We start from the raw sequence: 14,413 nt of genomic DNA on the forward strand, positions 1-14,413 counted from the left end.
CGGCTGCAACCTCCCATCTCTTCAGGACCTGTACTCCTCCAGGACCCTGAGGAGAGCAGGGAAGATCGCTGCCGACCCCTCCCACCCCGGACACCATCTGTTCGACCCCCTCCCCTCTGGCAGGAGGCTGCGGTCCATCAGGACCAAAACCTCCCGCCACAAAAACAGTTTCTTCCCCTCTGCAGTCAACCTGACAAACTCTCACTGACCCCCCCCCCCAGAACACAAACACAAGCTATACGTTATATTAACGTACATCACCCCTGTCCCCACTGCGTTACATTAACGCACTCACCCCCTACTGGACACTTTATCTGGACACTTTACTTTATTCTGGTCACTGCACTGTTGTTATTTATCTTATCTTATTTTTATTTTTATTCTTATTCTTATTTTAGCTTTTATATTCTACTTATTTGTTATCAAAACATTAGCACCTTCAGACCACAGCAAATTCCTTGTAATGTATGTTACTTGGCAATAAACAGTTTCTGATTCTGATTCTGATTCTGATTCTGAGGATATAAGCACGCCCATAGCTTACTGCGACTGCGTCACATGCACAGGGGGTTTGCCTTTCATGAGTGATGACCAGCATAAGCTGTGGAACAGAGGAGCGCCCGACATATGTGTGAAGGAACAAGGCCGTTTGTGCCAGTAATATTAAAAGGCACTCCCACTACTGTAAGAATAGTTTTTAAGGTTTAAGTATCGGTGCTCTTAGGATCATTTTCAGGGTAACTTTCAACGCGCACAATGGCTGAGAAGATGGACATGGAAGGAGGGAAGGCATCCAACGGCGAGGCGCACTTAGATGAGCCCCTGGCCAACGAGGCGAACAGCCACAAGAAGGGCAGCAAGGAGCCGCTGCCCCAGCGGGTGAAGAGGATAGTGATGGCCAACTTACTGGTGATTCTCACCGTGGCCGGGGTCATCATAGGTGTTTTAATTGGACTTGGTGTGCGCAACGCGGAACTGACCAGGACCCAGGTCATCTACATCGGTTTCCCCGGTGAATTGCTAATCCGGCTGCTGAAGATGATCATCATACCCCTGGTGGTGTGCAGTCTAGTGTCCGGGGCGGCCAGCATCGACCCGAAAGCCCTGGGCAAACTTGGCGGCTGGGCTATGCTCTTTTTCTTGGTCACCACCTTAATCGCGTCGTCCATCGGGGTTGTGATGGCATTCATCTTAACCCCGGGGTCGGTGTCGGTAGCCAAACCCAAGGTGCAAGGCTTGGGTAACGACGTGCCTGCCGCCAAAGAAGTGATAGACTCCTTCTTAGATTTGATCAGGTGAGTGGCGCCCCCAACACTGCTGAGTCTACGCACAATTAAAATGTAGTTTAGCTGTGATGTGCGACTGTTCATCAACGCCTCCCACGGGCTCAAGCTAGGTTTCAAACTTGTAGCTAAGTTACAGTAGTGTCTGCTGAAGCTTTCCGTAAAGGATACAGAGCCCTCTTTACCTGCTGTCAGTCAGTTGACTTAGTTTTAAGACCTCCAAAGGGAAAATTAGCTAGTCGTAACCCCGGGTATTCGTCAAATTAGACGTATCGTGCGTGACGTGTACGCCTCGGTAGCTGTAGTGGTGTACGTAAACGTTACGCGACATAACAACGTGTGGTTGCATCAGCACAGCTGTGTCTCAACAGCCTGAGGGTTAACTACCTGGGGCAGAGTGCCGGGAAATGCTCACAAGAAGTTTTTTTTACAGTGTTCTTTAGGTTTTATTTTACATTTTGTCTTGACAATATGGGTTAGGGTTAGGCGTGTGGTCTAACACGTGTGTGTCGCCCTATAACCACATGAGTCTGTGGTGTCTACCGGGACAGCCCCCTGAGTATAAATAAAACCGGCGCAGTTTCTATTTCTAATGTATTGACTGCAATACTTATGAAGTAGGCTATCATTATTGTTCAGACCATTAAAAGTAAAAAGTAAAGCTAATATGGCTAATGTTCACTCAGGCACGTGGTAGAGAGAAATGTGGTCTAACGCCTCACGGAGATGGCTCAGTGCCCTTTGCCTTCTAATCTTAAACTTGTTGACCCTTTTTATGCACTTCGAAGTCAGAGTGTGTCCATTCTTAAGCACACTGCTTTAAACTTGTCTGGTTGGGAGTCAGTAGCCCCTCCAGTATGTCTTTATTTATCAACGTGTCACATTCATGGGACATGCACAAGGCATGAGCCACCTCATCTACTGAGGAATAAAGGGAAGCAACAGTGAGTGGGAAAACAATGACTCAGAGACTGAAATAGTAATAGAAATCTTCTGACACATAGTATCCCCTTGAGGCAAATTGTGATTTGTGATATTGGGCTGTATAAATACAATTGACTTTACTGTAATTTTAAGTAACACATCTTACACAAGAGGTTCCACAAGGCCTATTTTTCCCTCTTTTACACATCTCCTGTTTACCTTAAAACCAACAAAGCCCTGATGGTCTTGCTTATCTGAGCCAACAGCTTATTCAGTAGATAAGTGTACTAAAAAGTTAAAGTGTATTGATCCTCAACCTTTTGTAAACACACCGCCACACACTACGATGCAATGTCATAGTGTGAGCAGAAGGAGCCTGTGATGTTTTCCCTTACAAATAAAAAAAAATGACTTTTTGGTATAAACATAGCCTCCTAAGGGTTTACTGGGAAGGTACTGGAAGTCACCGGCTTACTTCATGGTTTCAAACAGGAAACAGGCACTTTATATCTGTGATTAGTGAGCAGATTACTGACATAACTATTAAGAGTTTGTCAAGAGTACACACACCAACATTGAGAGATATGAATTGAAACTTGCTTGCGTCCTTGCTGTTTCACATTAACGTAACGTCTCTGGTCACATGCAATCTTGATACACTTGCGACTCTATTGCATAAGTTTGTCTGGTTATTTTGAACATTCTTTGGAGCGTTCAGTGCTGTTTTTCCATGAATTATGGCATTGTGTACTATTAAAGCCAGAATTTTCCACCCTCCCTCCTCCTCCAGGAGTGGGACCTAGCCCTGGCAACAGCTCCTAAAAACATTTCATACTGCCCAGAGCCAGATTAGACATGCAAGAGCAACGGCAAAATTTAACCATTCACAGATTAACATTGTTACAGATGCCCTTACATAACAGTAAAAGTTGCAACACAGTGGTATGGTTTGCAAAACTCAGTTGGGCTATTTAGCATTTTGCCTGACTCTCTGTTCGTCCATGTGGACCTTTCTTTTTATTTATTTATCAAAGAGCAAGTTTACTTCTGGAATTGCCAGTCCAGTTTATTAAGTGATGTTCCTGAATGCAACATCTCACTACTGTTGTCCAGATGTATCTACTGTTGCAGGATGCTGTTTGGAGGGGGAAAAAACAATCAGGAAAGTAGTGTTTGTCACGTAGGACACAAGCCACCACCGCACATGCGCGCACACACACATTTACACATTATCCTAATAGGACAGCAGGCTAAACCCTGTGCCTCTCATTAGAGCGAGCCCTCTCAGTTGGTGTCCTGGTTAGTTTTGACAACAAAGACAGTGTGAGACTTTTGACTGAAGAGCTGTTCATCAAAGTGTAAAAATGACCTGGTCATTGTTCACAGACACGCACTCTATTAAATGCCTATCTGTTATTGTTCAGACACATGCTTGCATTAAAAAACCACATGTCTGCCTAGGGAAGCATGTGATAGGTTTAACTCTGACTGGAGTCACTCCTCCACATCCTTGTTGACAGTCCTTATCTCCTGTGTTTTGTTTGTGTTTCTCACTTTAAACCACACGGTCTACAGGTAACTGTCGCAGTCACCTGTGGGATTATTGACCTAAAATCAAGTATGATAGTTTTTGTTTCAGCTTTCTAAACATCACCAGTAAACATACGTTTTTTTGCCAGCCCTTTAGAATCAAAGAACAACTTGTTTCTATTCGTAAAGACCAAAGAAGATAATTGTAGGTTTAATAGTATGAGTATTTTAGCGTGGAGTTTTCTGTACTACTTAAGCTACTTACATTTCAGACTTCTCTTGTATTACATGGGGGGAGGGCCAGGTAATTACAAAGCTGTGTGCATCAGACAGGCCATAAACCTACTGAACTTTCCCATCTCATTATACTTTTATCATTTCACTCTCTGGACCCCATCTAAAACTACCTCGACATGAACAGTCCGTAGGCAGGAAACTAAACATTTACATTTACTATGCCACGTAGACCTACATGAGGTGTTCCCTGCTTGTCAGAATTGGGAGGTGTAGCAAGATGCTGGGAAGACGTCAGAGCTGTTTGTCTTTTAATAATCAGCAGCCCGCCATTAAAGAGACCCACCCACCTAATGACGTTTGACCGCAACGTATGTGGATTGTTGTCCTACCACTCTATTGCACAGCCAAAGGCAATGACGAGTGAATATGAATAAAGTTTATTTACATAACCAGAAATCACATGTTTGTCTCAGACACAGCATATGAAACCCTCTTCTCTACTCTGATTTGAAAATTCGGAAAAATTGAATATAACCATTCAACAATGTTAACCAGTTTAGGGTTGACAACACCACTAGTGTTGTGTTTTTAGAAAGTGATGTACAGGTGCTTCTTGTGAAATATAAAAACAGCAGGAACAGAGGAAGTGCAGTTGTGGTAAGTGGCTGTTTGTAAAGAGTGAAGCCACAACAAAGAGCAAGGAAGCAGAAGTAGATCCCTTCAGGTTTCAGTAGTGTATTCTCAGCTATGCAAAGTTAAAGTGAATGAAAATGAAAAATGCAAAGTATCGTTGTGCTACCTTTTTCCAAACATCCAGCTCTTATAGACACTGAAATGATCTTAGAATATGACTCAGCACACAACATAGATTGGAGGACTGTGTCATTTATATACATAGACTGATAGTATGTAAATTACAGCGACCAGGCCTCCAGTCTAGCTTTGGTTGACAAGGTTCAAGTACTACAAATGCATCTGAATATCCAAAATAGTATTTGAGTATCCAAAAGTCTAACATTGGCTTGAAAGCCTGGCAGACTTTTTCATAGCTCTTGGCAGCACAACAGGCCTGTGATTCAGTTGCATATTGTTGCATGTCGCACAGTCACATGATGTTTAATCCTGATGCACTATGGTTCCAATGAAAGGGAATGAACGACTGGTTGAAAAGAGCTTGTGAAGTTAATTCCTTATAATGTAAATCCATTACAGACAGCTGAGTTTCATGAGTTCTTGAGAGATTTAATATGCAGTTGGACGTATGTACCAATGTGTATGCACTTGTTAGTGGAGAATGAATAACACAACAGCAATTAGAAGTGGGGGCAGGGTGAAAAAAGGAGATTAATAGTTAAATTCTCTCAGCTATTTCCTCATGATCAACCTTGTGATTCCATCAGTTTGAACTATCACTGACATCCAGTGGGCATAGCTGCTGTCTCTGCAACGCCACTGGTGATAGACGAATAGAAGTAACTAAAATTGTTTAAGAGTTGGGGTATATAGTAGGACTGTGACCCAGAGCTCTGCAAACAGCTCCGACTGCATCAGAAACCTTTATGAAGTCAAAGCAGGCCAGTTTATGGCTTTACAATGTGTTTGCCTGGTAGCAAATGTGTCCTTGCTCTGTGTGTCCATTCATATAAGTGGTCAGAGTTGTTTGTTTGTTTGTTTATGTGTGTGTGGAGGACAAAAACAAACAAGGTCCAAGCACCTCTACTGTGTTGTGCTCTTCAGGTCCCAAACGTCTCATTTCTCTCCCTCCAATTATAGCCACATCTTTTTCATTTGATTTTCCCAAGGCATCTGGTACACACTGAGCCCAGGAATTGAAAGTATTGTTGAGTTGTTGTTTTTTTTTTTCTCCCCACAGAAACATCTTTCCCTCCAACCTGGTGTCTGCTGCCTTTCAATCAGTAAGTACTGCATCTTGGTTATATAATTTTACATAATTATGATTTGCAATTGTATAAAAGAAATATTTAGATAAGATGACTGTGCACTAACTGTGCAAACCTTTTTTACAGTATGCAACCAGCTACAAGATGGTTACCAGGAATGGTACAGATGGAAACCCCAATGTCACAGTGGAGAAGGTGAGCAAAGTGAATGGCGTAGTTGTCAACATAAAATAGACCACAAATTCTCTACATAACATAAGGACACTATCTTAGAATGATGACTGGTGTGGATCTGTGTGTCCTGACTGTGTCTCTGTGTGTCTCTCTAGGTGCCCTTTGGAATGGACCAGGATGGCATGAATATTCTTGGTCTGGTAGTGTTTGCCATTGTGTTTGGTGTGGCTTTGAGGAAGCTGGGAGAGGAAGGAGAGATCCTCATCAAGTTCTTCAACTCCTTCAACGAGGCCACGATGGTGCTGGTCTCCTGGATCATGTGGTAAGAAAGACTTTCATGTTTCTGGGTTAGGAGGGATTAGAATAAAATTAGGATGAAGCTCTCTGTTAAGTACGTTTTGATCATTGAATATGAGAGGCTTTTTCTTTGTGCTTTGTTCAAGAACCATAATAATCTACAGCACTGACTGTCCCTTTCTTTCTCTTTCCTGCACTTCCTGTCTCTCTACAGGTATGCCCCTCTTGGTATCATGTTCCTTGTAGCTGGCAAGATTGTTGAGATGGAGGATGTTGGCACTCTATTTGCCAGTTTGGGGAAATACATAGCCTGCTGTATCATCGGACATGCCATCCATGGGCTTCTTGTGCTACCCGCCATCTATTTTGTCATTACAAGAAAGAACCCATACACCTTCCTCTGGGGGATATTCACAGCCCTGGCAACAGCCTTCGGAACAAGCTCCAGGTAATAAACTCACTGCTACTTACTTCTGACTCTCCCCCACACACGCTTGTTTGTTCTCTCTGGTTGTTAAATATCAAATACTGAGGTTCTCCTGTTCTAAAACACACACATTTCTCTCTCTCTACAAACAAACATGCCTTCATCCACTCACACATGCCCTATTCCGTGTTTCTTAGCTCTGCCACTCTGCCCCTGATGATGAAGTGTGTGGAGGAAAATAACGGCGTATCCAAGCACATCAGCCGTTTTATCCTGCCCATCGGAGCGACGGTCAACATGGACGGAGCTGCTCTCTTCCAGTGTGTGGCTGCTGTCTTCATTGCTCAGCTGAACAACACTTCTCTTAACTTCATCCAAGTAATTACCATCCTGTAAGTCCTAAAGCCACTGAAACACGGTCACAGTTACACAACTGGATTAAATACTCTGTCCGACTTTACAATTGCCTCACTTGAATACAGCTGAATACAAATACAGTCGCTATACAATGATATTTACAATTTCCCCCTTATGTGTTAGTGTGACAGCTACAGCATCCAGTGTTGGAGCAGCAGGTATACCTGCTGGTGGTGTGTTGACCCTAGCCATCATCCTGGAGGCAGTAGGACTGCCCACTAATGACATCTCTCTCATCCTGGCTGTTGACTGGCTTGTGTAAGTACAAAACCATTGTATTTTATGTAGACGTAGAGCATGACAGCCAAGTAACGATTATGACATACTCCAAATCTAATTTATACCTATAATTTACTATGCTCCCTGACGTGCACTTATTTTTTATTTTTTTATTTTTAATTTCTGTCCACATGTAACCACATCTAATGCCTAAATTGCTGTCTGTTGGTTAAATATCATAATATTAAAATGGCTTGCCATCCATTCTGTCTTTTAGTGACCGTACCTGCACAGTGCTGAATGTAGAGGGCGACGCCTTTGGAGCCGGGCTCTTGCAGCACTTTGTGGACCGCACGTCGAAGCGAGAGGAGGGAGCAGAGCTAAGCGAGGTCAGGCTGGAGGAAAACCCATCAGCTGCTGCCCCCGAGCACTCGCCGCTCATTGAGAAGCGAGGAGGGAAGGACAGTGCAGAGGGTGCTAAGACGGTTCTGTCTGAGTCTGTCATGTAATCCAGCTGCTGCAATCATCAATGATCCTCTCACTTATTTAACACTCCTGAAAGCCAAAACCTGAGGTTCAAGCCCCCTTTTTTCCTACCCTGAAGAAACTGGAGAGAGAGGATGAACATGCACACTATTATACAATGCAAAGAGAAGTTCTCTGTTCTCAACACTTTTCTGGGCGGAAAGCAAAAAAGTCGAGGGACACAGTGACTTTTGTTTCCGTTTTTGAGGGACAGTATTGTACATTAGTCTGGCTATTGTGTTGAGACTAATGCATTTGGTCAGTCCTCATCAATTTTAAAGTCAGAATTTTATCATGTGACCAAGTTGTATAAATCAGGTGTTCATCAGTCACATTTTAAATTTATCATGTGGCCAATATATACATCCACTGTGACGTCAAGAGGCTGGAACAGTGACACTCTGCGAGATGTCTAATGTTACAAATAGAAGAAATGTTACATTAATTTTATGATGGGGTAATGGAGGTTACATGGATGTATTTACCTATTGGCCCACTGTTACCAATTTGTTTGACTGCAGGTATTGACTGCTTCCTGGTGGAAGATGTGAACATTTCTGACTTTAAAAGTTGACGAGGACCACCATACAGTTTGCTGCACCCAGTCTGCGTTTTCATATTCTCTATCTGGATTTCCATTAACCTTCAAAATGTTTTTGTCACCATCACCATTTTTTATTTTCTGTTCAACTTTGACAGATTTTAATCTTCCCACACTCTAAGTCTTGTATATGATTTGTCATATGTAAAGTATATGGAACAGTAGTTTATCTATATTCCATATACTATGCATGAAAATGGCGATGACGTATGTATGACAAAATACACAATCATTTGTTTGTTTTTATAGCTTGTTTTTTTTTTGACTGTTATCGTGTCTGTGGTTAGTCCATGCCGATGGTTCTCTTATGTACAATGCCTTTCTTGTGGTGAGAAAAAGAAATGGAGATATACAACCTGTTATTGAGATTATATTTATGCTCCGAAGCACACCAAATGAAACGATATCCTCAACGTCCCAAAGCTGAATCAAGGAACTTCTTCTCAAGGACTTTCTGCCTCTTCAAATGGACATCAATGCGATGGCAGGCAACATAACCTCAGGTTTAACTATGACTTGAAGACCGTCAACTGCTCCTTAATATTCTGAGACCAAAAATCACACCGACTCAGCAAACAGGAAGGAGACTGTTGAACTCCTGATAACATTGATTGACATTTCCAGGGAGATATTTTTTGTTTATTCCATCCCACATTTTACTCATGCTGCTGCCGAGGTACAAATGGGTTTTAAAGCACAAGCAAAGTCCTTCCACTACAAAGATGCCTCTATGTGTCAGAATATGACTGTTGAGGCCCGAACACCTGAAGGACTTAAGTGGAAAGTAAGCGTGTCTCAACTCAAAGCTATTCATGTTTTGGCTGCAATGGCCATGAATACATGTAATACTAGTTATATGAGCTTTAGGCCTCCTTGTATGTCGTAGTTGATGCCTCAGATAATTATTTGTAAAAAATCATATTTATTTTCCTAATCAGAATCCAAAGTCAATGTATCGACACATCCACATTTTAGTTTTTTGCCAGTTTCAAGTCTTGTCAAGTCTGGTTGGTGATAGGTTTTTTTTTTATTTTTTTTTTTTTTATTACTATTATGTTCTTTTTTTTCCCCCCTTGGTCTTATTTTCAACTTTTGGGTGAGAGTCTGGACTGTGTGTACAGTGTGCTTCCATTTGATGGATTTTCTTTTGCAGTTTGAGGAGAACTTCAAGACTTTGAGACTTGGGAGAATGTGTGGTGTAGCAGTGATGATATGAGTTGTGTTGGTTATACCCTAGAGGGACACTACATACATACATTGTGTAACATGTGCTGTGTATGTACGATTTAAACTGTACAGTTCCACTATTGAATGTTTTATCTCTTCCATCCATATCATCTTTAACTGTTCAAAGTTCTACCAAATAACTGGGACATATGTTACTAATGTTATATTCAAAAATATATTTTCAGTGGGTCTGTATTCTTCATCAGCTTTATAATGTACTAGTTTTTTTCCCCCATGAAACCGTGGCAGGCCTGAGGTCTCCTCACTACAGTCTTATGTCACAAGAGAGGGCTAAAACTTTAACTATCGCCTCGAAACAGCTGTTGTGCTTAAGTTTCTACATAATGCCTTTTTGGTACAAGGTTGTAAAGATGTTAACATTCCTTTCCGAGATCTTTCACCACATGGACGTCTGTCTGGTATGATCATAGTATTTGTGTTGTATGCACATGGTAGTGGTACTGATTGTATTGCAGTGGGGCAAAAGAATCGCAGTTTCAGTTTGAATATACTGTCTTTAGGTTTTAAACAATAAAGTTTTTTTTTTATTATTTGGCTGTGTCTCTTGGCTGTAAACCCTACTTACAGCAGTGACTAGTTACAAGTGCTGCATATTTAAGACATTTTATTTGCATCCAAAAATAACCACACAAAGCCTCCCAGTGGTATAGATGCTTATCTAATTACCAGGCCTTATATGAACAATGCTGATTATCCTTTAAGTGAGAGGAATGCAAACACACCTTGAGGAATACATTATGTGCAGCATCAACAGATGAAAGACAGCGATTCTTAAATACTGAGCGACTTCTACTTGATGAGTCTGACGAACAAGCGAGATGCATTCCTGTGATGTTGTATTCCTGTTCGTCCTGTCATAAAATCCTTCACCCCCCACTGGAACTCCTACAATGCTGCTGACAGTATGTGAGCACAACTTAGTGCAGAGGCTTAGGAATTACAAAGGCCATGGATAAACTAGGTGTGTTGTGCCACCTAGTGTTCAAAATGAATTGCAATTTCCTATTTACCATAGATTTGCCGACAGTACCCACAGCAAATGAATAAAATAAGACACTGATCTGTTTCAACTCCTTTATTTTACCAGTTCATGAGATGGAGTGACACCTTGATACAACACGCACAAGTAACAACACTACAGGAAACATGTCATACCCAGAGAAGCTGGGTTATGTGTAACTTCTCTTTTAATTTATTTCTTTGAATAATCTACTGAATTGAAATTTCATTTCAGTCAATACATAATGGGCTCTCAGTAGTAACACACATAATTGAGCTAAGGGTTAATACTCATTTACAAATTCAGTCAAGGTTTGATGTTTTTAACACTAAGGCCTGATTGAGCAACTTTTCATCCTCTCCATACGCTGACGATAACAGAATGAATGGCGTGTTCTTCAGCTGTCAGGTACCAGATGGCATCGATATACATTAACATTCATTCATAAACTGTGCAAAACTGAAAACTGAAAGAATCCGTGCAAATCAATGCAACAGTCAAGAAATTCATAATAACTTATTTTTAAATAAATTTGTACAAAATCTTAAATCCCGTTCATGACATTATGTACACTGTAGCTTTTAACAAGAAATCAATATCAATATAATTTTAAAGTATTTATTATCTTTACAGCAGTCATATTTATAGTTTACTGTACAACACGTACAAATTTGGTACACCATGAGTCTTTGACTGTAAGGTATACCTGATGTAAATGCGCTAGTGTATGGATTTAAATGAATTTAATTGACAGAAAATGCAGTCATTTTGGCACCATATTAGTTTCCAGGCATCATCTGTTAGACTGTTTTTCAAAACAATTAAGTTGAGGCAAGATTTCCTGTGTAAACAAATAAAGTACGAAATAAAAGGTCTTGTGAGTCTCTATCATCTCTCATAATTTGCTCCTGTCCAGCCGCTTTTTTGCAGGGTTGGGATACTGGGGATTCTCAACAACCCCCTCTCCGAACTTGAGCTCCAAGAAGGCTCGGTGGTTGTTGGGGCTGTAGGCAGTGATGCCGGCAAAGGACATGGGCACCAGTGGCTGCAGGAAGTGCTCTGGGAACTCCACGTCTTGTTTGTGCTCTGTCCATGTGTCTTTGGTCATGACGCCATTACGTGGATAGAAGGGCCACAGGTCAACATGCAGGTGGTTGGCCTCGCTGTACTGGACTCTGTAGAAGTCTCCTTCCACTGCACGCTCCCAGACGTAGCCGTTAGCGTCCACAAGAGAGCCTGAGTCCAGGTTCTTCAAGTGATCACAGTTGGGTATATCCTCCAGGTAGATGCCTAAATCCACATCATAATCCCATGGGATGATGTCCTGATGGCGGACGGCGCCCAGCAGAGTCCCCCCTTCTAGCCAGTAGCGCACACCCGAGGTCTCCAGAATATTGATGACATATTTGGTGGTTTCCCTGAGAGCTCGCAGACAGCAGGGAGGTGTCCAGCGATCCAAATAAAGGTAGTCTGGAGTGTCATCCTGCACAGTGCCAAAGCAGCGAGGCGTCTCTTTACTGCAGCCATACCACTGTTCCTTCCCATCAGGCAGCAGGAGACGCCTCAGACCGAAGCTCCTCATGAGCTTCCCAGTGGCCTCCTTCAGTCGAGTGTCGGCCTTCCACTGGTTGTGAGCGGAGCTGAAGAGGGGCCGGTGGTTTGCAGAGAAACAGGGGCTCTCCAGCAGCTTGACCTTCCAGCCTCTCAAGGCAGTCTGGACGAAGAGTGAGGAGAAGAAGGGCCGCCCCAGAGGGACAGAGAGGTTAAAAAGATCCTCAGTACGAATGAGGACAACTGCATCTCCTTGTAAAGCCGTACACACACTCCCGCTGCTCCCAGAGGCAGCCAGCGAGTAGGTGGCTGTCCACTCCCTGAGGTTCACCCGCAGGTGGAGACACTGCACAGCTGATCGAGCCAGCACAGGTACAGCTACCAGCCTAACAGGTCCCCCACCCTCACCTTCCAACTCCCTGATCAGCCTCTCGATAGCCCGAGGTTGCTCCAGCTCCACCCCATCAGGCACCAGCAACACAAACTCTGTCTGGACGTGGAACTCTGGCCTGTGAGCTTGCGGTGGCTGGTCCGGGCTGGGGGAGAGCACTAGAAGCCGCGCCCCCTCTGGAAGAACCAGGGGAGGGTACGGAGACGTGTCAGCCACTGCCAGGAAGGGAAGCTCAGGTCTCTGGCGGAGGAAGGAATTAGCCACATCCCCAACATAATTCTCGAAGTTTTCAAACTCCCGAAGAAGAACAGTCACACGTGGGCCACGACTGTGTCCCTCCACTCCGACCACTCCAGGCTCACCTCCAGCTCCTACAAGTAGGCCTCCCCCCAGACCAGAGGCTGGTAGGGCAGACCTCCTCGTGCCCCTGCCAAGTTCTTTCCTCTTCTCCATCATTTGCTGCTGGGCCCGGGACACATAGTAGAGAATGAGGAGGTTGAGGATGATGGCGCCAGTTAACAGGCCCTGGCAGAGACTGATCCGCATGGCAACTAATGTTTAATTTCCAGTTTCCCTCAGGAGAAGAATTAAGAAATCCAGTTGTGAATCTTAGGTCCCCATTAGTGTAGTAGTAGAGGAATGAGTTGAAGACAACCTGTGAAAGAGAAACAAAATAACGATGCATAAATTGTGTTTTGCTTTTAATCCCACAGGTTTGTATGTACATAACAACTGTATATAGACCCCATAACTGTATAATACTATTTCCTTTTGTACAAAATATGGCTAGCTGTATTACCAATCAACAAAAACAGGCAGGTAACTCACCTTAACTTGGATGTATCTATTCTATTCTTTACAAGACAACATTTGCAGGGCGCAGCCCATCACATCATACATTAGCCATGTTATCAGAAGCTTTAGCAACGGTAAGCCCGTTAACCTTGTTGAACTATATTTGGTTTTCATGGTGGTCCATCTCTCAGCCAGCTCTGGTAGCATAGGAGCAAACCTGGCTGAATCGGTAGCAGCAAACACAGATTTCAATCTGCATTGTTAGTATCGCTAGTATTGTACGGGTGTGGTTGAAATCGAGTCTCCAACATTTAAAGAAGAAATGCACAACTAAGTGCACACATATCGCATCAGAATATATCAGCACGATGTAATTTAACACAAACTCAACCACCAAGCCCTTCAGCATGAATTTACCATTCAACTATCACGCTGGCAGAAACACTTCCGGCTCGAATCCTTCAGAATAAAAATAATATCTTCAAAAATCTATTTAGCACAAAATGTGCATCAGCCATATATTAAAATACTATTGCTGGGCTGAAATGTATCCTTATACTATCATTTAATCCCTACTGTAAAAATGCATCCCTTTAACGCCATCTACGCACTGTACAATATTGTAGACATACTTGAGACATATCCACTGAACATCTCTCTCTGTAACTGTACATATGTGTAAAAAATATAAATGTAAATATGTACACTTGTACATACAGGAAATAAAATGGAGTGGATGTATATGGCCTATTTTACTTTTTATCTTGGACAAACTATCTATAAATGTCTCCACTTGTGTTTTTATGTTAGTGCGCAAAGATGCCAAGGGACCCGATGCTGAAATCATTAACCAGCATCTGTATAGCTGACTTTCTACCATGTGAAGGAGCCAG

The 14,413-nt window shown here is 42.7% G+C and overlaps 2 protein-coding genes across 3 annotated transcripts; one reads left to right on the forward strand and one right to left on the reverse strand.

Annotated features, from left to right (window-relative positions):
• The first annotated feature begins 756 nt into the window (after nt 1-756).
• slc1a5 (solute carrier family 1 member 5) lies at nt 757-7,918 on the forward strand. The gene is made up of 8 exons (XM_070906480.1): nt 757-1,295; nt 5,848-5,890; nt 6,002-6,070; nt 6,205-6,371; nt 6,561-6,794; nt 6,971-7,165; nt 7,314-7,448; nt 7,687-7,918. Exons 1-8 carry the CDS (start codon nt 757-759, stop codon nt 7,916-7,918), a joined length of 1,614 nt encoding a protein of 537 aa, XP_070762581.1.
• Nucleotides 7,919-11,662: 3,744 nt separating this feature from the next.
• On the reverse strand, nt 11,663-13,271 carry fkrp (fukutin related protein). 2 transcript variants are annotated; one of them, XM_070906479.1, is made up of 2 exons: nt 13,141-13,271; nt 11,663-13,053 (listed from the first exon to the last, which is right to left on the reverse strand). In XM_070906479.1, the coding sequence occupies exons 1-2, from the start codon at nt 13,269-13,271 to the stop codon at nt 11,679-11,681; spliced, it is 1,506 nt and encodes a 501-aa protein (XP_070762580.1). In that variant the 3' UTR covers nt 11,663-11,678. The 2 variants fall into 2 exon arrangements, with proteins under 2 accessions (XP_070762580.1, XP_070762579.1); XM_070906478.1 differs by having other exon boundaries at nt 11,663-13,271.
• Between the last annotated feature and the right edge of the window lie 1,142 nt (nt 13,272-14,413).

This window comes from Enoplosus armatus, chromosome 5 (assembly GCF_043641665.1).
Source record: "Enoplosus armatus isolate fEnoArm2 chromosome 5, fEnoArm2.hap1, whole genome shotgun sequence".
Taxonomy (NCBI): Eukaryota; Metazoa; Chordata; class Actinopteri; order Centrarchiformes; family Enoplosidae; genus Enoplosus; species Enoplosus armatus.

Bases quoted from the DNA above. Each gene is read 5' to 3' on its own strand.
- slc1a5 (XM_070906480.1), top strand. From the start codon at position 757: ATGGCTGAGAAGATGGACATGGAAGGAGGGAAGGCATCCAACGGCGAG. The intron at 6,372-6,560 runs GTAAGAAAGACT...GTCTCTCTACAG, and splicing joins CTGGTCTCCTGGATCATGTG to GTATGCCCCTCTTGGTATCA. The intron at 7,166-7,313 runs GTAAGTCCTAAA...CTTATGTGTTAG, and splicing joins ATCCAAGTAATTACCATCCT to TGTGACAGCTACAGCATCCA.
- fkrp (XM_070906478.1), bottom strand. From the start codon at position 13,271: ATGCGGATCAGTCTCTGCCAGGGCCTGTTAACTGGCGCCATCATCCTC.